This window comes from Triturus cristatus, chromosome 6 (assembly GCF_964204655.1).
Source record: "Triturus cristatus chromosome 6, aTriCri1.1, whole genome shotgun sequence".
Taxonomy (NCBI): Eukaryota; Metazoa; Chordata; class Amphibia; order Caudata; family Salamandridae; genus Triturus; species Triturus cristatus.
The window spans coordinates 767,190,750-767,216,285 of NC_140589.1; the positions used below are offsets into that span (position 1 = coordinate 767,190,750).

General features: G+C 45.2%; 1 protein-coding gene across 1 annotated transcript in view; it reads right to left on the reverse strand.

The window, feature by feature from the left end:
• Positions 1–18,449: 18,449 nt before the first annotated feature.
• RFX6 (regulatory factor X6) overlaps positions 18,450–25,536 on the reverse strand; it is a 432,357-nt gene continuing 425,270 nt past the window's right edge. The window contains exon 19 of the mRNA XM_085609250.1: positions 18,450–19,119. Within this exon, the coding sequence (XP_085465376.1) occupies positions 18,956–19,119 (164 nt within the window). The 3' untranslated portion in view covers positions 18,450–18,955. The remainder of the gene's footprint in view (positions 19,120–25,536) is intronic.

Here is a 25,536-nt window from a genome sequence, read left to right on the forward strand (position 1 = left end):
GCTTGTGTGGTGCTCTTTTGAATTAATGGTTAAACAGTTTGGACAGTACATGTTGTTGTTATAGTCCTGGGTGGGTTCGCTTGTAGTGTTTTGCTGCTGACTTTAGTATGAGGGACTTCACAATATATTATTGTACTGAGGCTTGGCCCGAGGTCCACTGCTGCTCTGACTGAACATAGGTAGTATTCAGTCCACCACTAAGATTCTCACCTGTAATATAAGATTTCTTATTTCCCTATGAAAGAGCTATAAGGTTCAGGATTATATTCGGAGTTGGAAGACGCATGCAGCTTTCTTGCCAGATACACCTGTCTCCAAGGCTGAGGGACTGGTACTTCAAAATTATGGTGAGGGTGGATCTATTTCATGTCCTACTCTGCCTGCTCTTTAGTAGTGCTTATCTGGATACTGCCAGGGACACCCTTCCTTTTCCAGGTTGAGATCACATACGTCGAGGGCAGATTTATTATACTAGGAGGTAAGGTGGAAGGGAAGGAAGTTGTACTTCTAAATTTATATGCTCCCAATAATGCCCTAAGGTAACTAAAACTCACGTCCTCGTCATGCACAGATTTCTCATCAATAATTTAACTGTAAATGTAACAGTGATATTACCAATGATGTCATACAAGATGTCACGAGTGATGTAATATCTGGAGTAATTAGCAGTGCCTGGCGAGGGCGTGAGTTATAGTTACCTTAGGGCACAAGTTACTTAGAAAAACTCTAATCATGAAAACTGAATTTCTATGGTTTAGTGTGTGTAAAATCTGAACCTAACTATAACATCCCTGTAAACCATTGGATTTTTGGTAAATTTCTAAGCTTCTTTGTATTTCCTAACTATAACAACCCTATAACTTTTGTTTTTTTCACTGAATTTCTAGTTTTTTTAATGTTAATTAAGATGGGGTAGGGGTCGGATGCAGGTCCTGGCATTATGCTGCCCCACCCAAGATTGCTGCTCCTGCTCCCCCTCCTCCTTGCCATCCATGCCCAAGTTCATGCCCCTACTCCCTTATTACAGCACTGTTCTGCCACTGCCCTTCCCACCTGCCCTAAACAGTTACCTTGCTCCCCATCTACCTCCTCCCTACCCTCTGCTGTCTGAGTCAACACATCAGCCCCCTCCCCCTTCCCTGAAAGGTCCAATATGCTGCCACTGCCCTCCATGTAACTTGATGGCCCTGCCCACCCCTCCAGTCATCCATTGCCCAATTCTATGCCCAATCATTGCCCTCCTGCTTAGCCTCTGTGCTTAGCTTGATGCCCCTACCCACCTTCCCACTTCCCTCTGATGTCTGTGTGCACATCCCTGCTCCCTCCTTCTTGCCCAGCATGTTGAATAGACCTGCCACTGCCCTTCTTTTCTACTCTGAGTGTTCTGTTGTACTAGGGTGCCCCTCCTGCATGCCTAGCATGGTCAGATGGCTGCAGCCTGTCTCTCCCATCCCCTCCCTCCTGTCCTCCATGGTCTATTTTGCTACCACTCCCTTCTGCCCTCCATTCTCTGTTCCGCTGCAACTCATCTCCTGCCTGCCCTGTGTGGTTTGATGTGAAGCCCCTTCCCCTGCCCTCTCTCATCTGTGTCTAGCCCTACCCCTTCCTTCTGTCCTCCATGGTCCTTTGTACATGTACCTGCCCTCTCCCTCTTGCCCAGCATGGCTGTTGTGCTATACTGCCGTCCCACTTGCCATGTGTGGTATATTGTGCTGCTGCAACCCCTGACGCCTACCCTGTAAGGTCAGTTAGTCACCCTGCCCATCTTCTTCCTGCCTTGTACTCTCCAAGCCCATGTACCTACCCCATTCCTCCTGACCTCTGTGATCCAATGTACCATACTTGCCAACAATTTGAACTTGGTAATAGGTAGATTTTAGAAAAAAATATGGAGATTTTTCCCATTGGCTTACATTGAAAAAAAGGAGAATTTAGGCAGGTGAGAGATAAAAAATAAACCCTTTTCGGCTTAAAAAAATTGGAAGTTCCGGCCTGAATCGGGTCTGTTGGCATGTATGGTTGTACTGCCACTGATATTTCCTTCTGCCCTCAATGGTCTGTTATATTGCCAGAGCCTCTCTTGCCTGTCCTATAAGGTTGCTTTGTTGCCCCTGCCCCTCTTTGCACTGCCTTCCATGGTCCGTCAGTACCCACGCCACAGCCCCTATTCTACCTGTTGATTGTGGTCACAATGTTGCCTCTCAGTCTCCTCCCTGCCCTCAATTATCTGATTCCGTGCGCCTGACCTCTGCCTTCCCACAGTATTCTAATGAACAACTAAATTGCTAACATTCTATATTTATGACAAATGTGTGGCACACCTGACATCATCTTGATGTAATCAAAACTGTAATGTCTAAAGCACTTCCTTTAGAAATTATAAAAATGGGAGGGCCTTACTCCCACAGAAATTATGGTTAGTGCTCTAAAAAAAAAAGAGGAAATATTTCCGGAGTTTTCAAATAGCAACAAAGCACTTTTAAATTATTTACTATCCTGATACTTTTTTATCTAGTTGATCACTTGACTATATTTTACACTTAGGGGAGAGAATGTGGTTTTATGGCCAGAGCTGCAGACTTTGCAACGGGGGGGAACCAGGTTTGAGATTTGGCATCAGCTCGACATCCTGTGATTCTGGGCACATCACTTAATCTCTCCATGCCTAAAACAAAAATGAATGCATCCTTGTGTAATGTAACTGATGCTCATGTGAACCCCTCCAATGCCTTCGGGTCAAGTCTGCGCTATATAAAACTGCAAAAAACGAAACAAATTACATTTTTTGCACACTTCTGTCATTGGGCTGGACTTGGGCTACATTTGAGTGATATTTGGGCTCTTTTCCTAAGGTGGCAATGTTTGGGAAAGTTATTTGTTATGACGCTCCCTAATCGCACCATTTACTTCAGCACCCTCAATAGAAAATGCTTTCTGTTTCCACTTTGATTCCATCAAGATGGCGTTCAGATGTGCCACACTTTTGGCACGAATACAAAATGTTAGCACTCTAGTTGCTCATCAGAACACCGAAGTAAAGGGGCTAATCACCAGGGAATTAACTGGCAGTCTGATGCCGGTGTTAAAAGTGCTTGTTTCAGTCTGCATGTCAGAATGTTTCAATGAAATAGAAGAGGAAGATATTTGAGAATTCACTTAAAATGTGTTCCAATTTTTCTTTCTACAGCACTAACTAAAATTTCTAAGACAACATGACCACCTTTGTTTTGTTCCTTTCTGTAATAAATGTTTTAAGTTTTGCCAGTTTAATTCAATGAAGATGGCTTCATTGTGTCACACTTTTGTCATAAGTAAGACTGTTAGTGGTCTGTGAGGCTGAAGTAGAACACTACGGAATCAAATGACAGGTTTCTCCTGTAGGAAGTACAATGTTTTACTGAGAATGTCACACTTCATTTTCATATGGCTGAGAAAGAGTGTGTGAATTTACAGAAAATATGCTCTCATTTTAGCTTCTGGGGCACCTTCCATAACCTCTTTGGAAAAATGATGAGAAAACAGTTTCCTCTCAAACATCCCAACAGAAGGCTTTTTCACAGGGTAAAATCACCTCAGAACAGACCACAATTCCTAAAATGAGTATGGTACCATCATAAATTATTTATATTGTAACTAAAATCTGTTATCACCCTTTATACATTCTCCTTGTTGAGACCCTCAAAACCTGCCATTCACTACAATGCATGTCAATGGGGACCATGCCTCAGAGTCCTGTAGGTGCTGTCACAGCATTTTGTCCATATTTTGCACAGACAGTAATTGGAGGAGCTCCATTGGGACCCCCATTTATACCCTTTGGGGTCTGTGTGTGCTCACCCTGCGCACTTACACATTTGTTTAATTGATTTTCAGGATACAGGGAACAAGTCCATGAGTCTTGTAGTGGCTGTCAAACCATATTGCCACCAACCAATTAGGATTGGCTAGTCTCTTTTAAATTGGCCTATCAGAGCCTTTATGAACACCAACTAAGCTAAACACATGTTATATTTCTTTAATATCTCAAAAATTACTTACCAGATTTACACCAAATAACATAAAGGGCTCTTTCTGGACCAAGAGCTAAGTTTCTGTCAAATTTGGTGGAATTTCATCCTGTGGTTAGGACTGTAGTCATGTTCAAAATTCCTATGGGAAATAACATGGGGAAACACACTTTTTTGAACCCCCCCACCCCTTTACTCAGCCCCCTTTTGGCAGATCACCCCAAAACTTTATATGCACAATAAGGCCCATTTCTGGAAAAGTTTGTGAAAATTCACCAACCTGCTCCAAAGATGTAGGCAAGTCAAAAAATACTTTATATATATAGAATTCAAGTTTAAAAGGCACACAGTTTGTTATCCAAATGACTTGTCTTTCAGAATATTTCTCTGTACTATGGATGACTTCTCTGCAAATTCACTAAGAAGATATTGTTCTTCCAACACACATTACAATTCCATAAAGGAACAAAGGTCTTGGCTTTAGCAACATAGCAACTCCACTGCCTACCAAGGACACCTTGAGACACAAGGACAGTTAAAGTGATCATCCTAGCTAGCCACTGTCATCACCTCGTGAGAATCAGGTGACTTCTTGGAACTGTAGTTTCTGTTTGGGCAGCATCACATAACACATATACCATGAGCATGAATCATTTCGCCAGACAACACTGGAACACCATCAGCTTCTCCAGCCTTGGAAAGGACTCATCATTGGAGGACCTGGAGCATAGCATCCAGTGGCGGCCCCTCCATTAAGGCAGAGGAGCACCACCCCCCTGTCAAATGAAACAATAATAAAAGGGTTTTAAACCAGTTTTATTATCCTTTTATTTTAATCCCCCTTGACCCGTCCCCAGGACTCTGAAGAGTCTTGGGGGAGGGTCCAGGGCACTGCTGGTGGGGGAGTGGTATTGCACTCCAGTCCTATCACTGTGCATGAGGGTTTGGCCGGCCGGCTCAGGCCGGCATAGCCCTCATGCACAGTGAAGCTCTGTCCAGCCCTAGCGGTGTTGCTGATGCTAGAGAGAGTTGGCACAGGCTTCTAGCCTGCCGGGGAGTGCAAGTTGCCAATGCTCCGGCCAATCCTGACGCTGGATTGGCCACAGTGCAGTCTGGGAGCCTGTGCCCAGAAGAAAGAAGAGCGCAAAGTGGCAGGCAGTGGCAGCGCTCAAGGAAAGTTTTTTTTAAATTATTTGTTTATTTGTTATTCCTGACCCCCCCCCCCCCCCCCCCCCCCACCACCACCACCTCCTCCAGGTCCTGCACAGAACCATCTAAGTATCCTACCAGGCCCTGCACCCAGAAAACAACTGGCTAACTTTTATTTTTTATTGCAGATTCACTGGACTTTGCAAATTTGTATAAAAGACACACATCCCCTGTATCAAAATTGTGGCTGTGTGCTCTAGATTGTTCAATAATTCATGAGTTTATAAATCACAATATTCTTATTATTTTAGCAGTTTTCCTTGTATCTAAGGATCTTCTGTCTCTCTTTGTGATCTTGAACTGGTAGTCATGTTTTCACTTTATTAGGCATGCTTTTTCCACAGGTGAATTTGCGAATACCAAGATGGTGAAAAAAGTAATTTAAGCCTTCATCCCCAACACATCGCTGATGGGAAATTCAAATGTGATTGACAGAACTCATGAGTTTTCAGTTTGAAAGTTTAGCAGCCAAGGAATCTCCAAATGTTACTGCCTCGTTGCCTGCCTGATATGTGTTTCAAGTGCTATTAAATCTAAAAACGCAGATTGGCACTGCTAAAAGGAGTTTTTTTTTAGTGAATTCCTATTTTCTTGCAAAGTTTGGTGTAAATCCATGCCACAGTCTGAGATGTCGCAGAAAGAAAGAACCCTACATCATAATGCACTCACAATCTACTAACCACTGGCTGACTGCATGCTTGCTCTCTCTGCTGCCCTTTAGGCTAGTTTTGCCCTATACCAATACCATATATATATGCATATATACATAGAGCAAAATTATCTATGGATGAAACTGATCATTTATGAATCTGTAGCCCCGCACCCCTCTGCCACTCAAGGATGTTGCAAATATGCAGATTCATCAAAAGTTGCCAACTTTAAACGCAAACCCGAAAAAATGTTTCAAGGAGAATTGAGACTGAACCATCCTTAAAGAGTTGGGGGCCTATTTACAAGCCCTCTGCGCCACCAGCACGTCACTTTTTCCCAAATAAGCCCCTTGGTGTCAATCGACAATATCCATTTGTTTTACCTTTACTTTGCGCCGTCAAAAAACCCTCTCTGTTTCATAACAGATGGTTTTAAAAGCAGTGATTACAACACCCGCAACTTAAAATAGTTTAATTGCTAAGTCAATACTGCCTTCAGCCTTTCATAGCCTTTCGTCTAAAAACAACAGACGGCACAGTGCAAACGCCGAGGCAATGTTTAACCAGGGCTCTGCATTAGTCACTTTGCACAGCTTTTCCATCCAGCCTTTAGTAAGCGAACAGTCAACCAGGGCCCTTTTTTTACCCATGTCTCCTCTGCTGTCGCCACAAAACATGTAAGAGATCAAAACAAGGACCAGGAACGAACCTTTTCCAGAAAACAGAGCATACTATTGTAAGTGTATCTCTTAACAAGACAAAGAAGTACAGTGTAATTGTTGCCAATTAGGAATTTTTAATTAGCAAAAAATCCAAAAGGGCGTTTTTGGGCTATGAGGAAATGCAGTTAGCAATGAAAAGAGAGATGCAATATCAAAATTAGGTATAATATTAAAATTATGAGGTGTACTCAAAAACAAAATGTTGTGGTATGCTTAGTAGTATTACTATAGTACTATTAATGTACTACAAAACGCCATTCACATAGCCACATGTGGAGGTCTCCACCTCTCCTATGTTTTCTGTGCAGTGATCCCACCCCCTACTGCATAAATCTCCACACATGTACACCTATGTTTTAGTAGTAAATGTGGGAGGGGTGGGGGAGCGGCTGGAAATTGCATCATGATGAAAGGGTGCCTGCATTGGCGCATGGCAGCCCATTATGCATCAGCACAGGGGAAAAGGACAGGAATTTGCCGTAGCTCATAGATACAGCGCATTCCTGGCCTTTTCTTTTGAAGCAAGGCAGCGCAGCAAGATTCCTTACAGCGCTGCCCTGCACCAAAATCTTGTAAATGAAGCCCATGGTACCCATGACAGTTTTGTGTCCTTTTTTCAAGACTCCAGGGGATTGTAAAGGTACTCATGATTTGTTGATTTCCCTGGAGGCGACTGAGACACCGGTCAAAGTATAGCTAAACTTTGAGTTCTTTCGTAAAAATAGGAAAAAAGTTCTTCACAAAAAATGTGTCAATTTTTGTACCTAAAAATTGCATAAATGAAAGGTTTGATGTGCTAAAGTTACCATCTTCCCACCTTTCAGGAAGATGCAGAATTTAATTTAAAAAACAAAAAAAATGTTACCACAGTTTTGGCATTTTTCAAAGAGAGCTGATTTTTCCTATTTTTTGTGCTTTCAACCTACATCCAGTTTGTGATGGAAACCAGTGTGAAACCCATGGGTGAGCCAGGAAAGCTATAGATTTGTGAAAAGAAGTTACAATTCTGAATTTAACAAGGGGTAATATGTGTAGATCTCTCAAGGGTTTCCCAAAGAACTAAGGGGCTGATTATGAATAACATTCGCCCGCCACCTTATCGGAAATCGGGACCGCCCGACAGACTGTCGGCAGTCCCGACATAGGCATTATGATGCAACCACCACCACGGCGGTCGCAATGCTTATCTTTTGTATTGCGGCGGGTGCTGCTGACTGCAGCATCCAGAACAATGAAAAATAGGGACACCGTATATATACCTGCACTGCGTGGCTGGCACTATGTGGTGCCTGCCACATGGTGCAGGGACATCAAGGGTGGCACCATAGGTGCTCTCCAGAGCCCACATCAAAGGGCCAGGAGGGAAGGGGGTCTGCTGCAGGCCCCCAATGTCCCTTTCCACCAGCCATTCCATGGCGGGTGAAGGACATCGTAATCCCTATGGTGGTGCCTGGTAGGCACTGCCACCATTCCAGGGATTGCGAGGCTCTCCGCTGCACCAGCGGGCTCAAGGAGCCCATCAGATATGTGACCACCCGCCATCCTAATGTGGGGGGCAGTGAAGGTGGTCCTGATGGCTGTGAGAATGCCACTGACAGCCTGTTGGTGGCGGTTTTGCTGCCATCGGAATCAGACCCTTGTTATTGAACTAAAGAAATATTGAAAATGAGGCGAAAAAACCTGCCATTTGGGACAACATTTTCATCTGTAACTTTTAGTCACAATACCTGATTTTCAAAAATAATATAACATTACATCTGCTAGACCCTTCTAGTTGTAGGTATATAGAGGATTTGCATGTTCTGAAATATTACGAGGTCCCAGAGCCAAGAACTGTGCTGCAATGTGCAATGATTTTTCATTGTGAATTGAATACAGAAATTAATATAGTGAAATATGCAGAGTGAAAAATGGGTTTCAAGGAAACCCCTGTATTTCCGAAATGGGCATAATATATTGAGTTTCTGAGCAGTGGTTATTTCTACATCTCTGAATTTGTGTGCACTGATACTAGCATATGATTCACAGAGTATTTTTCAAAATGACATCCTTCCAATTTGATATTACAAATGTTCCACTATTCTATGCTTCCACATGTCTTCCAATTGAAATGAAACCTGACTTGTGTGGGTAGGCCTAGTGACCACAAAAGAAAATGAGCCGAAATGCAAAATGGGCACATCATATTTTTCCACTGCAAAATTACCCTTTTTTGCAATGTAAGTAGTTGTGTATTTTGTGAACTAGTTTAGCCGGCACCTAAGGAAACCTAGAAGCCCTGTACATTTTTAGAAACTAGACACCTGGGAAATCCAGGGTATGGTGACTTGCATGGCTCTCACCAGGTTTTTCTACCCAGAATCCCTTGCAAACCCCAAACTTTAACTAAAAAACCTATTTTCTGGAGTCTGCGGGGAGCCACAAACTTCCTACCACCAAGCTTTTCCAGAAGTCTTTCGATGGACGTGGTACCTCACTTGTGTGGATAGGCCTAGTACTCATGAGAGAAAAGGGTAAAAAACGCAACATGGACACATCACATTTTTCTACTCGATACTGACCCTTTTTTTGAAAAATGGGTAGCTGTGTATTTTGGGCGCTAGCTCAGCTGGCACCTAAGAAAACCTAGCAAACCTGCACTCTTTTGAAAACTAGACACCTGGTGGAATCTGAAGGGGGTAACTTTTGTGGCTATCACCAGATTATTTTTTACCCAGGATCCCTTGCAAACCTCAAACTTTGACTAAAAAGACACATTTTCCTCAAATGTCTGTGATGGTAAGTTCTGGAATCTGCAAGGAACAATAAACTCCCTTTCTCCCAGCATTTCCTCAAGTCTCCCAATAAAAATGGCACCTCACTTGTAAGGGTAGGTCTAGTGCATGTGACAGGAAATGGCCCAAAACACAACATGTACATATCACATATTTACACTTAAAAAATTGCCTTTTTTGGCAAAGTGGGTAGCTGTGGATGTTGGGCCCTAGCTCAACTGACACCTAGGGAAACCTAGCAAACCTGCACATTTTTGAAAACTAGACACCTGGGGAAATCGAGTGTGGGGTGACCTAAATGGCTCTCAGCAGGTATTTTCACCATGATCTCTTTCAAACCTCATACTTTGACTAAACTACGCATTTGCCTTACATTTCTGTGAGGGAAAGTTCTAGAATCTGTGGGGAGCCACAAACTTCCTTCCACCCAACAGTCTCACAATGAGAATGGTATCTCACTTGTGTGGATAGTCTGAGTACCCGTGACAGAAAAGGGCCCAAAACGCAACATGGACACATCACTTTTTTCCACTCAAAACTGACCCATTTTATGTAAAGTGTGTAGCTGTAGATTTTGGGCCCTAGCTCAGCTGGCAACTAGGGACACCTAGCAAGCCTGAACATTTTAGAGACTTGAAGTTGGTGGTAATTTGCGATTCCTTAATGCCAAATCGCACTTTCTTTTGTGCTTCTTACATTGCAAATTGCGATTCCTTAAATGCAATCGCAAAATAGGGAATCGCAACATTTGCGATTCCCTCTTTTGCAAGGGGGTTTTGTGTGATACATTGCACACTGCTAATTTGTGATTGCAAACGCTTGTGATCGCAAATTGGCTTCATACCTATGGCCCTTGGACACCTGAGGCAATTCATGGTGGGGTGATTTGCGTGTCTCTCACCAAGTTTTTTTAGCCAAAGTCTCTTGAAAACCTCACACTTTCACTAAAAAAAATAATTTCCTCACATTTCTCTGCAGGAAAATTCCAAAATCTCTTGGGATCTGCAAATTTCATATCATTCAGAGCTCTCAATCATCCCCGATAACAATGGTACCCTGCTTGTGTGGGTGGGTCAAGAGACCACCACACAAAATACCCTAAAGCTTTACATGGAGATATCAGCGGTAGGGATTGCTGCTGTATTCGGGGCCATGCTGGGCCATCACCCATGGAAACCTACCAACTACAGACATTTATGAAAACTAGATACCCAGAGGATTTCCAAGTGGTGTGCCAAGCCTGAATACAAGCTTTTCTTACCTGCAATACATGTTGTCTAGTGGGCTTTCTACACCACCCATGGGGGCAGATTTGGGGCAACCTCCCTAATTTGGACATGCTTTGTATCGGTCCTGGGGGTGGGGCTGAATACATAATTTTCTCTTCTGGTTCATCCTTTTGTGGTGGGGATGTGGCAATGATAAAGTGCAATTGTGATCCTTTCCTTTGACCCCAAAAGCAAAATGCCTGGTACCGAGTGGGCCTTCTACCGCCTGGGGTCAAATTTGGGAAACCTCTTCATTTGGGACAAATTTCTTATCTTCCTTGGAAGGGGAGAAATACACTATTGCCCCTTCTGGATCGGTTGTATGGCTCAATGTCAGGGTAGGCAGCCTTCTCATTTTGTTTGTCTTGCTGTAATATTAGGCTTTCTTCCCCTCCCAGAAGAGCAGCAGATTGCCCTGGGTGGGTGAAAATGCGGTTGGACCCCAGAGTGGGGGGCCATGCCTGGGTGGGGGGTGCTCCCTGCCCCCCCCCCAAAAAAAAATACAGTCCCTGGTGTCCAGTGGACTTCATGCCTCTCTGTTGGGGTGGGGGCATGGCCATGCCGACGGGTGACAGCCCCCACACCTAAGTATATATTTTAAACATTGCTCCAGTATCTAGTGGGCTTTCTCTCCCCTTGGGGGCAGATTGGGTGTAATCACCTCACTCTGGCAGAAACACTATCTGCTTCTTTTTTGGGGTGGGTGCATGGCCATGCCAATTGTGGGCAGCCCCCACCGCATTATGTAGACATGTATATATATTTATTACATGATCCTGGTATCTAATGGGCTTTCTGTCCCCTGTGGGAGCATATTTAGAGGGAAACTGCCCCATCCAACCTCTTGGGGGCAGAAATACTAGCAGCATATTTATTTGGGATGGGGGCATGGCCATGTCCATGGTGGGCAGCCACACCCCTATGTTTAGTTTTGAAAAAAAGGTTCCTGCTATTTAGTGGACTTTCAGGGTGTAATCACTCCATCTGCACTCTGGGGGGGAGAGGGGCAGAAATACTTTTTCCCTCCTTTTTGGGGTGGGGATATGGCCATGCCCATGGTGAGCAGCCTTTGCCCCTTTTTCTTTTTTTTAACATTTCCCTGGTGTCTATTGGGCTTTCTGCCCCACCCTGTGGGGACTATATTGGGGGCAATCACCACTGTCTGCCCCCCCCCCCAGAGATGCATACAGACCGTCTGCCTCTTTGTTGCAGTGGGGGCATGGACATGTCTATGGTGGACAGCCCCAACCTCTATATCTACATTTTTGTTTACATTTCCCTGGTGTCTAATTAATTTTCTGAAGGGGGCAGATTGGGGGTGATCATGTCCATCCACCCCTCAGGGAGGGCAGAAAGATTGATAGCATATTTCTTTGGGGTGGGGTCATGGCCATGCCCATGGTAGGCAGCCCCCACCCCTATGTTATTTTTTCTACATTTCCATGGTGTCTAGTGGGCTTTCAACCCCCTTGATGGGCATAGTGAGGGTAACCACTCAATATGTCCCCTGGGAGACATAAATACTGTCTGCCTCTTTGTTGGGGTGGGGGCATGGCCATGCCCATGGTGTACAGCCCCCACCCCTATGTTATTTTTTTCAACATTTCCCTTGTGTCTACTGGGCTTTCTGCCCCCAGGGGCCTATTGGGGGCAATCACCCCCATCTACCCACAGGGAGAAGAAATGCTACCTGCCTACCTTTTGGGATTGGGGCATGGCCATGCCCATGGTGGGCAGCCCCCAACCATATATTAGTTTTATCAACATTTTCCTGGTGCCTAGTGGGATTCCTGCCCCCCCCCCGGAGGGCAGAGTGGGGGTAATGCACCCATATGCCCCCCCCAGGGAAGCATAAATACTCTCTGCCTCTTTGTTGTGGTAGGGCATGGCCATGCCCATGGTGGACAGCACCCATCCCCATATGTCTTTCTTTTACATATGCCTAGTGTCTAGTGGGCTTCCTACCCCCCAGGGGAAAATAGGGGGTAATCACCCCATCTGCCTCAGGGGCAGAAATACTGCCTGCCTTCTTTTTTGGGGGGTCATGACTATACCCCTAGTGCACAGCTGTCACCCCTTTGCTATTTTGTCAACATTTCCCTGGTACCTAGCAGGTGTTTTGCCGCCCGCCCCGGGTGGCAGAAATACTGTCTACCTCCCTTTTGGTGTGGGGCGTGTCCATGCCTATGGTGGGCAAACCCCACCCCTATATTATTTTTTGCAACATTTCCCTGCTGTCTAGTGGGATTTCTGCCTCCCCCGAGGTGAAAGATTGGGTGTAATCACCCCAGCTGCCCTCCCCCCGGTCAGGCATAAAGACTGTCTATCTCTTTATTTAGATTGGGACTGTGTCCATTTGAAGATGGCAGCTTCCAAATGCAAGAATAAAGTTATCACACTTACCCAAGATGAGAACTTGCAGCTTCACGTTTTTTCGTAGGGTTAAATATTGACAGAATAAGCATATAAGGAACTGTTTCAAACACGCGCTTTGCCGGTCAATTGTGCATTTTACTTGGGCTCTTCTACCTATGTCCCAGTTCACACCTACCTCTTTTCCTCTTCTATAGCTTTGTTTAGTTCTTACAATTTACATCTATCCCTCCATTAGGTGAATCGCTCATCCTGACTCCTCCCTAACCTGTGGTCTGTGTCTGCTCCTTATTTCCTGAAATCCGCTCCTGCCTTTTTTGAAGTCTGGTATTATCTTGTTGACATTTATGTATCTATATTTTTATTACTTAAACTTCATTACTTTATTTATTATTTATACTTATGTATCTACATATGTATTACTTATTGTGTACTGTAGAAAAAACATCTTCAACTCTCACCAATGCACTTCTCTATGTCTCATCCTATACATCTCTCAATATATCCTCTACCTCCACTCTCTGATCCATCCCAAACCTCATTGTACCTCTATGATCTCTCTAACACCCCTTGCAAGACTTCCCCTCCTCTGACCTTTCGTAGACTCATCCCAAACCTCAGTTTACCACTATGATCTCTTTAATAACCCTTTCTAGACACTTCCCTTCTTCATAACTCATTTGACTCATCCCAAACCTTAATTGTCAAGAACATGGCCATCCTCATGTTCTTTGGGCCAGATGTAAGACCATTCCAAATTGTGAGTGGCAATTTGCGCGCAATTGCCAGTCGCAAATTGCGAGTCGCAATTTGGAATGTACAACAGTATCAGAGACACTGATTGGGATTCCCAATAGAGTCGCAAAATGCGAGGCTCATGAATATTGATGAGCCACTCGCAATTTGCGACCCCATTGGGAATGGCTGGCCCTCCCAGGGATGGTGGCCTGCTGAGCTCAGCAGACCTCCATGTCTGGGACTGCTTGTCAATAAAGCAGTTTTTTTTCTTTAAATGCCGCCTGTTTTCCTTAAAGGAAAACGGTATGCATTTTAAAAAAAAGAAACTAAACGTTTTCGTTTCATTTTTTAGGGGCAGGTAGTGGTCCCTTGGACCACTGCCTTCCCTTAAAAAATATTTCAGAGCCAATCACAAAGGGGAAGGTATCCCCTGGGGACCCCTTCCCGTTTGCGATTGCATTAGCACCCTCTTGAAGAGGGTGGTAATTTGCGAGTGTTTTGCGATCCCAATTGCGGTCGCAAAACATTGGTACATGGCTTGTGACTTGCTATTAGGAAGGGAACGCCCCTTCCTAATAGCGAGTCGCAAAACACTATTTTGTGAGTCTCAAATTATTTGCGACACACAAAATACTGTTTGTACATGGCCCTATCAGAATTAGCATGCGCAAACGGGTCGCAAACCCGTTTGCGCATGCTAATTCTCGTCGTACATCTGGCCATTTGTTTCAAAGGGTATGTTCTGACTGGAACTTCTGTCATGGACATTGTCAATATCAGCCAATATCCTTAAACGGTTTAATTTCCTCACAATATTTTCACTTCTTGATCATTTTTATATTTACACTTCTTTTCTTCTTCCTCGATCCACAATACGTTTTTTAGAAGATGTTGTTTTGCAGCTCCTAAGTTTGTCCTGATGTTCTCCTTATCAGGATCCTAGAGTCTGCTAATACTCAAAGCTTTGACTGGCTCCACTTTTCTTTCACCAACAGAGAGCTGTGCTGTTAACATTAATGACTATAAATATATAAGACACCTTGTACCATGTGTAACAAACATAAATTAATCTAAGGAAGAAGCTACAGGTTTGTTGGTATCTTCACATGATTTATTCACCTCCTGAGTCAGAGCCTGAAACATTTCTTCATCTTTGTCATGTTAAATCACTGTTATTATTCTTTTCCTTTATCCTTAATTTTACAGCTGACTGGTGTTTCACATGATAAACTCTCTTTCTCAAGGCACAACTAACTCCAGTTAAATTCCAAAGTTAGATATTGTAGGAAATGTTTTCCAGCCATTTAACCCCCCTGAACCTTTTGCGTTCTGACTCCCCGGTTTTGGACTTTTACTGTCAATGAGCCTTACTTATTCTCACAAATGGAGAATTCTGTGGGAATGGACTGAGAGTGTTAACCACCAGTGTCCTCCTTTAAAGATATGGCTGCTGTTGCACAAATTGGGTAAGAGGCTCTTGGATGATTACACTTGTATATACAAACATGTGTGAGGGCTGAGCATGTGAGGCAACCGATTAGCTCAGCCAAGTATATGCTCACAGGCAGACTTTCACAAACAAGACCCTTCAGAGATTGGTGTTGACCTAGTGCATGCTTTGTAATGTGAATAAAAATTCATGGTGTGCATCTGTAATGGTTATTGAAAAGTCAATTTGTTTTACTGATTTACACATTATGGCTGAAATTTGCAACACAGTTTCGCCCTACTTAGGTCTAGAGATACAGGTCAAGTAGGGTGAAAATGTCCCCCAAGAGAAGATCTAAGTAACATTTGTGGTTAACGGACTCCTTATGGCATTTTGAGGATTGTCATATTCCCATAATTCAGCTCTTAATTAAGCTCCAGGCCTTTGCCAGAGGAGGATCAATGCTTTCTCACACAAGACAGCCATTTGCAAGTAAGTGTTGGGGAGAAAATCTGCATGTGCTAATTAACTCTTCACACTGCACTTGACCCGGGCAAGTCCAAGTCCACAGAAACAAAGGAGAAAGGCCAGGCCTCCGGAGTCAAACATGAGAATGGCTCCCCTATGAAGTTTTCGTGAAGAGGAATCGGACAGCTACATATGTTGGGTGGAGCAGAAGCATTCAGGAAAGATCTTTACAAAGGACACTTCAAATCACCATGTTTAAATGTCCCAGAATGCAATTAAAGAGGGTTGTGGGAGGGGTGGAGTGATGATGTGGCACACTAGGATTGGTCTGAGGTGCCTCATTCCTGACCTTTACACCCCCCTCTTAAACATTCCTGAACAAGAGACAAACAGTGGACAACTCACTAGATCTTGGATCGACCACATTGGAGGAATGCTGAGCTGGAAGGAGAAAACAGGTGACTCCACTGCATGGATGGACTTAAGGACTTTGACTTCAATAGCCACCCAGAGACTGTAAGGGTTTCTCTAGGGCTAGAGGTGTCTGACCCCTCATATCCTTTGAGGCACTGTAGAGGGATGGGCCTGCAATGGGGAACCCTGGTGGGTTCCCCTAGGTCTTTAGTGGACTTGTCCTGCAGCTGGGTGACTCATCAGGAGGTAGTCCACACTCTGCTGTTGCCACAGATGTGTCCTGCAAGGCGGTCAAAGACATAAGACATGGGGAGTGTGGCAGGGAGGGTACTCTGCTGTTGGGCTGCAGAGGAGCTGTGAAAGAGGACCCTAGGCAAAAGCAGGTACCAGGACCCCAAGCAGAGAACAGGTCCAGCAGTTGGAGGTAAAAACCAAACTCCAGGACTAAGAGCCACATTAAGAGGCAAAGCACCCTGAAATAATTATCCTAGTCTATAGTGCTGGCCACCAGGAGGAAAACAACGGTGTAATTATGAAAAGCCACTCCAAGGGGCAGTAGAAATGGGCCTGTGAAGTCTGGTATCCCAGATGGACTGGGTTGGAAATAAAACTTATGGTGCTTTGCTACAAATCCCAAAACTGACCCCAGGGAGGGCCAATCCTCCGCAGGTCAGTGCAACCTCTATTTACAATTTCTTTAATGGGGAGGGGACTTATGTAGGTCCCATCTCCTGTGCAATCCTTGGCCGGAGTGTCCCATTCCAGAGGGCCCAAAGCAACCAGAATGGTTCAGGGAAACCAATTCCCCTGAACCGAAGCAGGGATGAGGCTGGGATCACCTCCTGCTCCCTGTGTCACTGTTTGAGGGGAAGGCAGCCACACGCGGCATCATGTTTCCTCCCCGTGGCAGGAGAAGACAGAACGGCCTGCTCCCACACAGTCTTCCATCCAAGCAGCTGGGAGGGCAGGTGAAGGAGCCTTTTTCCATGCATCACCCAGGAGAGGTGTCCCATGCATGGGGAGTGAGCTGGGGCATCTGGGGCTTCGGATCTCCCCCTTCATGGCCCCCAATGCATATTGGATGTGGGTACACCGGGTAGGAACTGTGAGCCCATTTAAAAAAAAAAAAATCCATGAAAAGTGTCAGTTCAATTTTGATAAAAGTTTGTACATTCACATTTGTGGTGCCCAAGGAAAAGCAGTAGCAAACCTCATGGTTTAGTAGATTGTTTGGGGGGCTGACGAGCAGTAGATCCCAGAATATGCCCAACAAACGTTGCCCTAAGTCTAAGGTGACACAGATGCTCTCAGAAGAAATGCCTAATGTTTTCAAAGCATTCTGAGAGTTTGGGATTTTACATATGGGCTTTGGAGCGGGAATCATGATGGTTGCTTTGTAAAGTGCGGTAGCCGCATGTTGAGAGTAGAAAAAATACTCGCGTGAATTGAATTAATAATTCTTTATTGATAGGTATTGATTGATAGTTATATGCATCAACAAATTGTAGTACCATTTATAGTGGTGTTGCATATTTTTTGATGTGAGCCATTTGTGTCTGTTTTTAATGTGGCGATACTCTGAAAAGGCCTGTAGGCTCACCTTTTTGATAAAGGCACGCCGTCATATTGTGTCCTGTATAAGCGGTGGGGGGGGGGGGAATTACAACAATAGGGTTTAGGACTTTGCTTGGGCTGTGGACTGTGCCTGAGGGTTTCACCCTAGGTATTCCCATCTATTTGTAGGTATTTATACATTTTTGCATAGCATTCAGCAGTGTATGTGTGGTCAAATTTGTTCTCATTTTTATAAGAAAAAGCACTGACTGGACGATGATTTATTGAGTGGTGTTTGGTTTCGTACCAGCAAGTTGGAGTACTAACCCACACCACCTACCCCCCTGAGTAGGCCTTGGACTGCTCTGCTTCATTACCTAGAGAGAAAGAATTGCCACCATGAGGTATTGGGGGCTTATTTACAAGCCCCTTGCACCACTGGTACGTCATTTTATCCCATATTAAGAGTGACGCATCGGCAGCGCAGGGGGCTTGTAAATAAGCCCCTTGGTTCCCACTAAAGGGAATGTTGCACACTTAACGATTGTTGTTGGAAGGTTGCACACATATTTTTTGAGAAAAACGTGCATGCTTTGCAAGTAACACGTCACTTTCTTACTGTTATATATTTGCATACAGTACCATCAAAAAATGAGTGTTATCAATTATGTAGTCTAAACTGATTTTAAGAGGAAAGTGTTAATCCTGTAATTATTTCCTTACAAAACAGAATAAGAAACACTGACATTCTGCCGATCTGAGAAATGAAAGCACGAAACAGTCAATAAATATAGAGTGGTATGAACTTATTAAATACATACTATATTTTATTTGTACAAAAGAATACAGATACAAAACGCTCTGGCAACAATAACGTTTCGTTAATAAATTAAAATTATTTAAACAATTCTCGGAGGGAATCAGTTATCTTTCTGCTGTATCTCACAATCAGATTCCTTCTGAATTTTTCAGCAACACATAACTATTCAGTGATGCCATCCTAGGATTGAGCCCCTGCAAGTTGATAGCAAATAGTGCTGTAGGAAAAACAAGCAATCAGCTCCACAATTTTTTTCGTGTCATTTTCATGTTTTCATTTTCGTTCCTTTTCTTCTATTTGGCACAACAGGCACCACCCATCCCGCCTTGGAATGGCCGACCCAGTGGCTACCATTGCTTCACTGGCAACACGTTCTGATGTCATATATTAAAATGTCCTCTCTTAGGCAATGTTAGATCATTTAAGAAACCTGTCCATTACCTATTCTTAAAGTTATTTTTTAAGTAGTCTTGGTACAGAGTACCCAGGAACCGTTGAGTGGGGTCATGAAGAGGGAACCACGCCCATTTCATGTGCCTCCGGCTGCAGCTCCTATGAAGACCGTATTGATTGACGGCAGGCCTTCGCCGGGCTGCCCGTGGGAATCTACAGCGTCTTGCGACGAGTATTGACTAGAAACTCCATACATGCACTGCGACGAATGTGCTGCTAATCCGTTCTGCATATCTGAAGCTGAAAAAGAAAGGACAGATGGGTTATTTGGTGTATGTTGCTCTTTTTAATTAAAATACTTGAGAAGCAAAATTACTAAGGGACAGAAAAAAAAAAATAAACAGAATGCAGTGCAGGACCCAAAGAGGCTGCGCTGTGTTGCATGACAGAGAGGGAGCAGGAGAACGCCTTATCTTCAGAGATACGGCTCTCTCCTCCCCTCTCCCTAGTGCTGGCGCTGATTTCAGCTGCTGAGCGCAACGCACACACCTTAGCAGCATATGCGTGAGACTAGCATCAGTTTTGTACAGGAAGGGTACCCTTCTTGTACAAAATACCATGCCTAGACAAGTTTAAAAGCGTTTCCCATTTTGTATGTGTGCTGTTAGCGCCTACTTTGAAGTCGCATTAACTTTTGGCGCAAAATCCTGTCTACAATTCTTTGTAGATAGCGTTTTGCATCGAAAGGAATGGGTGGTTGCATGGAAACACCCATGTACTATCCCCTTGGCCATAAGTAATGCAAAGCAGTGCTTCCCGCTGCTTTGCGCTACTTTTAGGGTACTTTCCAGCGCAAAACAAGTTTTGCGCTGGAAAGTAAATTCCCCAAAAACAGCTAGTTAGCGTCAATTTTGTGACACTAATCCAGCGCAAAATGTTTGAAAATCTACCATGAAGACTCCTAGGCGGCTCTGCACTATGCAGGTTAGACAAAGCAGAATGATTTTGCATACAAAAGCCAATACATTTTAAAGCAAAATATTCTTGGTGATATTCAGTTCTGTGCACTGGACCAAGATATTTCTGGGTTAGAAATGTTTCACTAGAATGACGAAGTATGTTCAAAGTCTTCCAGAATAAGGAAGCATAGAATATTTGCAAATGAAAGAATGCTATTTGACGCAATTCATAAGAGGATAATAAGCAAAGCTCCTTTCTGATAAACCTCAACAGCAGCTAGCATTGGTAAAGTCAATAGGTCTGGTCTTGGAAAACTGGTGCGATGGTTACATTTCTTTTCATTTTTATTGCAAGAATATGCCACAAAAAAAAAAAAAAAAATCACGTCATTACTTACACTTGGCAGATATATGTTTGTAATTTCATTTTTAATTTTTAAAATAACCATTACTTAAAATTTTGATAGAAAAGTATCGACACTTCCTAGCAGACAACGGTACATAGAAACTCTTTTCAGTTTTTTGACAGAAAAATAAGATTCTTACTGGCAAAAAAGAAAAAGAATGGCAGAGAGTGGAGTATAGTGCTGTAGAGTAAGCTGGTATATAGTGGATTAGAGTGTTATTGAGTACAGTTTAATAGAGTATAGTATTGTAGAGTTTAGTATTGCAGAGTGTAGTGTTGTATAGTGTAGTACAGTGTAGTAGTATGGCTTAAGGTTAAGTGGCTTAAAGTACAGTGGTGCAGAGTATATTGGCATAGAGTGTAATGGTGTAGAGAGCATTTGCTTTGAGTAAAGAGGTGTAGAGTGTATTGGGATTTTGTGTAGAGAGGTAGAGTAGTACAGAGTGCTGTGGTATAGAGTATAGTGGTGTAGAGTATATTGCAGTTGTGTTGTACATTGTGCAATGGTGTAGAGTGGAGTGTGGTGGAGTGGAGTATAGTGGCACAGAGAGGGGTGGTGCAGGGTACAGTGGAGCAGTGAAGAGTAGAGAGTAGTGGTGTATAGTGCAGTAGAGCTGAGAGGTGTTGAGTGCAGTAATATAGAACGTAGTGGTATAGAGTGTTGTTATACAGAATAGAGTGTTAGAGTGCAGGTTTGTATAGTGCTGTGTTGATGAGTGGTGTAGAGTATAGTGGTGTAGAGAGGGCTGAGGTAGATTACTGTGGTGCAAAGTAGAATGGAATGGTAAGTAGTGCATTTTTTTAAAGTGTAGTGACATATTGTGTAATGGCATAGAGTGATATTGCGTGTAGTGGGGCAGAGTGCTGTGGTATAGAGTAGAATGCAGTTTTTGATAGTGGTGTAAAGTGCAGTGGGGTGAAGTAGTTGGCATAGGTGTAGTGGCACATGGTATATTAGTTTTGAGTAAAGTGGTGTTGAGTGTGTTGGTGTATGATGCAATTTTAGACTGCAGTGGCACAGTGACCTTCTGGCCTGGGAACCGCTCTCCCTCCACGCAGCTCCGCCTGGCTGTCACCGCTGCTGACTGAGAAGAGCAGGGTTCGAGACCGCTCTCGACCCGCTCTCTGTGCCTGCCCTGTTTTTGCCTGCCCTGGTGTCTGGTTCGGCATTGTTTTTAGTTTTCCATTTTGTTTTGCCTCGCTCTCCTTCTCTGCACTGTTTTTTGGCACTTGTAGACCCCGCCCACTACCCGCTTGCGGCTTCCCACCTCCCAGCTGCGCTTTTCTTCCCCCCCTATTTAAAGGAGGCCACTGCGTGGCCTCACCGCTGGGGCGCCAAAGGCACGCCAAAGGCAAGCCCGTCTGCTCCCGTCCGTGACCCGACTGCGACCAGCGCCAGCAACCCTAGACCACCACCCACCCACCGCTACAACGCAGCCACCCTCCTCGCCCTGAAGCGCAAAAGAAATAACAACTGCCAACTGTCCACGCCAAGCACCACTCACGGACAGTTATCCTGCCGCTCCTGCTGCAAGACCTTCAACACCATCATCACTCCCGCACCGAACGCCAACACCCCCGAAACCCTAAGCTGCATCCTTCTCAATGTGCGCTCCCTGCACAGACACGCCATTGAAATCTGGAACCTCCTCGACACCCTCTCACCGGACGTCGCATTTTCACTGAGCCCTGGACCAACACCATCTCCACACCCGAGTTTGCCACCGCAATCCACAACGGATACAAAATCCAGAGGAAAGACCGCCCCAACCGCCCAGGAGAAGGACTCACCATAGCACACAAAAGCTCCCTCCGACTCTCCACCTCCAGCACAAATGACCCCCTCTCCACCACCGAGCACCTTCACTTGCAGATACAGACTAGCCCGAGAACCACTCTCTGCGGTACCCTCGGCTACAGACCCCCCAGACTTCGAGCTTCGTTCGCCGCAACCATCGCTGACCTCATTTCACCCCATGCCATCACCTTCATGGACTGCAAACTCATCGGAGACCTGAACTTCCACCTTGACAACCCCACTGACCCCACACCTACCACCGTCCTGGACAACCTCTCCAACATCGCCCTGAAACAGTTCATCAACACACCCACTCACAAGGCAGGACACACCCTTGACCCCAACTTCGCAGGAGCCAACAACATCCACTTCACTCACACCACGCAATCCCCCTGGACAGACCACCACTGCATACACTTCAGCGTCACCAAACCCACGCTCCCAAACCTGCAACGCACCCTCCACGAAGAAACTGGAGCAAAATAACTGAGGAACAGCTCAACCACACCCTCACCCGCGACGCCCCCACCTCCTTGACCAACGCCAACCTCGCAGCCAAAGAACTCCACACATGGATCTCCAACTGCGCAGACTAACTCGCTCCCCTACACAACACCAACAGACAGCGCCCCAGAAAAGCCACCTGGTTCGCCACCGACCTCCAAGAATCCAGACGCACCTGCAGACGTCTCGAGAAAAACTGGAGGAACAGCAAAACCCTGCAAGATCACACCACCCAGAAGACAGCCATGACAGAATACCCCCAAAGCATCAGATCCACCAAAAGATCCTTCATCCAAAAAAGATCATCACCAACTCCAGCAACTCACAAGAACTCTTCAACGTCATTTAGGAATTCACCAAGCCTCCCAGCGAAACCATAGACATCACCCCCTCCTACGACCTCTGCGACAACCTCGGATCCTACTTACATCTGAAAATCAAGGGCCTCTACGACCACTTCAATGACCAAACACCGGACACCAAAGCCGCTACCCTCTCCAGCAACACCACCGGGCCTACCATCTCCTCCTGGACCCCAGCCACCACCAAGGACATCACTTTGACCATGAAAGGCATCCCCTAAGGAGCCCCCACAGACCCCTGCCCACCGCACATCTACCACAGAGCAATCATTGCTCCTGAACTATGGAGCACCATCAACACCACTTTCAAAACCGGCACCTTCCCCGATGACTGGAAAGGCACAGAGGTCAGACCCCTGCTCAAGAAACCATCAGCAGACCCCACAGACCTCAAGAACTACCGACCCATTTCTCTCCTCCCTTTCATGGCCAAAGTCACAGAGAAGTACGTCAATGCCCAATTAACAACATTCATCGAAGAAAACTCCATCCTTGACCCCTCCCAATCCAGATTCCGAAGCAACCACAGCACTGAGACTGCCCTACTCGCCCCCACAGATGACATCCGCACCCTCCTTGACCAAGGACACACAGCGGTCCTGATCCTGCTCGACCTCTCGGCAGCATTCAACACCGTCTCCCATCACACACTCACCGCCAGACTCCACGACGCTGGCATACAGGGAACCGCCCTTTAATGGATCAGCTCCTTCCTCACCAGCAGACCCCGAAGAATCAGACTGCAACCCTTCCTCTCCGAACCCACGGACATCAACTGCGGAGTACCCCGGGCCCCACACTCTTCAACATGTACATGGCCCCCCTCGCTGTCATCGTCAGACACCATGGACTCAGAATAGTATCCTATGCAGACAACACCCAACTCATCCTCTCCCTCACCAAGGACCCCGTCACCACCAGGCTCAACTTCCAGGAAGCAATGAAGTACATTGCATCATGGATGAACAACAGCTGCCTGAAGCTCAACTCGGAAAAGACAGAATTCCTCATCCTCAGACCCTCCCCCTCTGCATGGGACAACACCTGGTGGACCACTGCCCTCGGCAGCCCTCCCACACCCACAAAACCTCAGCATCATCCTCAACTCCTCCCTCTCTATGACCCGACAGGTCAACGCCGTCACCTCCAGCTGTTTCAACACCCTCCGCATACTCCGAAAAAGACTTTCAAATGGATCCTCCCTGAGTCAAGGAAGACAGTAACCCAAGCACTCATAACCAGAAGACTGGACTACGGAAACCCCCTCTTCGCCGGGATCAACAAGTCTCACAAACTACAGACCACACAGAACACCACAGCAAGACTCGTCCTCAGCATCTCTCAACAGGAACACATCACCCAACACCTACACTACCTCCATTGGCTCCCTGTAGAGAAGAGAGTCACTTTCAAGATACTCACACACGCCTACAAATGCCTCCACAACACTGGACCCCAATACCTCAATGAGAAAATCTCCTTCCACATAACCAAGAGAAACCTCCGCTCTGCCTACCTCGCCCTCGCCGAAACCCAGCGCATCCGCAAAGCCAGGACAGGAGGAAGAATGCTCTCCCACCTAGCGACCAAGACCTGGAACGAGCTCCCGGTCGGCATCAGATTCGCCCCCTCCCTGAACATCTTTAGGAAGACACTCAAGACCTGGCTATTTGACTGATCGGAGATGCTAAATCCTCCCCCTTCAGCGCCTTGAGACCCTCATGGGGGAGAAGCGCGCTTCAGAGTTCCCTGATTGATTGATTGAGTGTAGTTTGTAGAGACATAGCATATATAAACCAGTGGTGTATAGCAGATTGTTTTAGAGTATAGTGAAGTGGTGTAGAGTATAGTGATGCAGAGTTCAATGTTGTATAGTGGCATAGGCTGCAATGGGATATAAAGAAATTGTGTAGTGTATGTTGGTGTAAAGTATAGTGGGGTAGAGTGCATTAGTTTTGAGCAAAGTGGTGTAGAGTTAAGTGTTGTAGAGTGTAGTGATTTTAGGTAGTGTGGCATAGCGTAGAGTGCTGTGGTGTTGAGTGGAGTGATGTGGAGTATAGTGGTATAGATTATAGAGGCATAGTGTGTAGTGTGGCATGGAGCGGTGGTGATTGCAGTGGTTTATAGTTTAGTGGTTTAGAGCGCAGTTTTATTCAATTGAGTGGATAATAGTGAAATGGCATTTAGTATTGAGTGGTGCATAATAAAGTGAAGTAGGGTAGTGTGAAGTGTTAAATTTGAGTGTAAAAGGGCAGTGGTGAATTTGGTGTTGTAAGTATATTGGTGCATAGTGGCATAGAGTTGTTTATAGTAGAGTGCAGTGGCACAGAGTATAGTGATGTTGAGCAGAGTGGTACATATTCTATTGGCATATAGTAATCTTGTGCACAGTTTACTGGCCTAGTTAAGTGTTTGAGTGAAGTGGTAGAGTGTGTTGCACTTTAGTGTCAAGTTTTGTAGAGTGCAGTGCCTGAGGTGCGGTTTCAAAGCGGGTCAATAACGGAATGGCACCAGGGTAGAACTGGCCTATAGGGTAGTCAGTCACGCTGGTGTTGTACTTTAGAAGAAGATATCCTTCCAGATCTGAATCTGCCTGTTCCTCTACCTGTGACCTGTTTTGGAGATTCAATTCTGGCCCCCCATTTCGGAGTTGGGGTCATCTTGACCAATAGGTAAATATAATTAGAA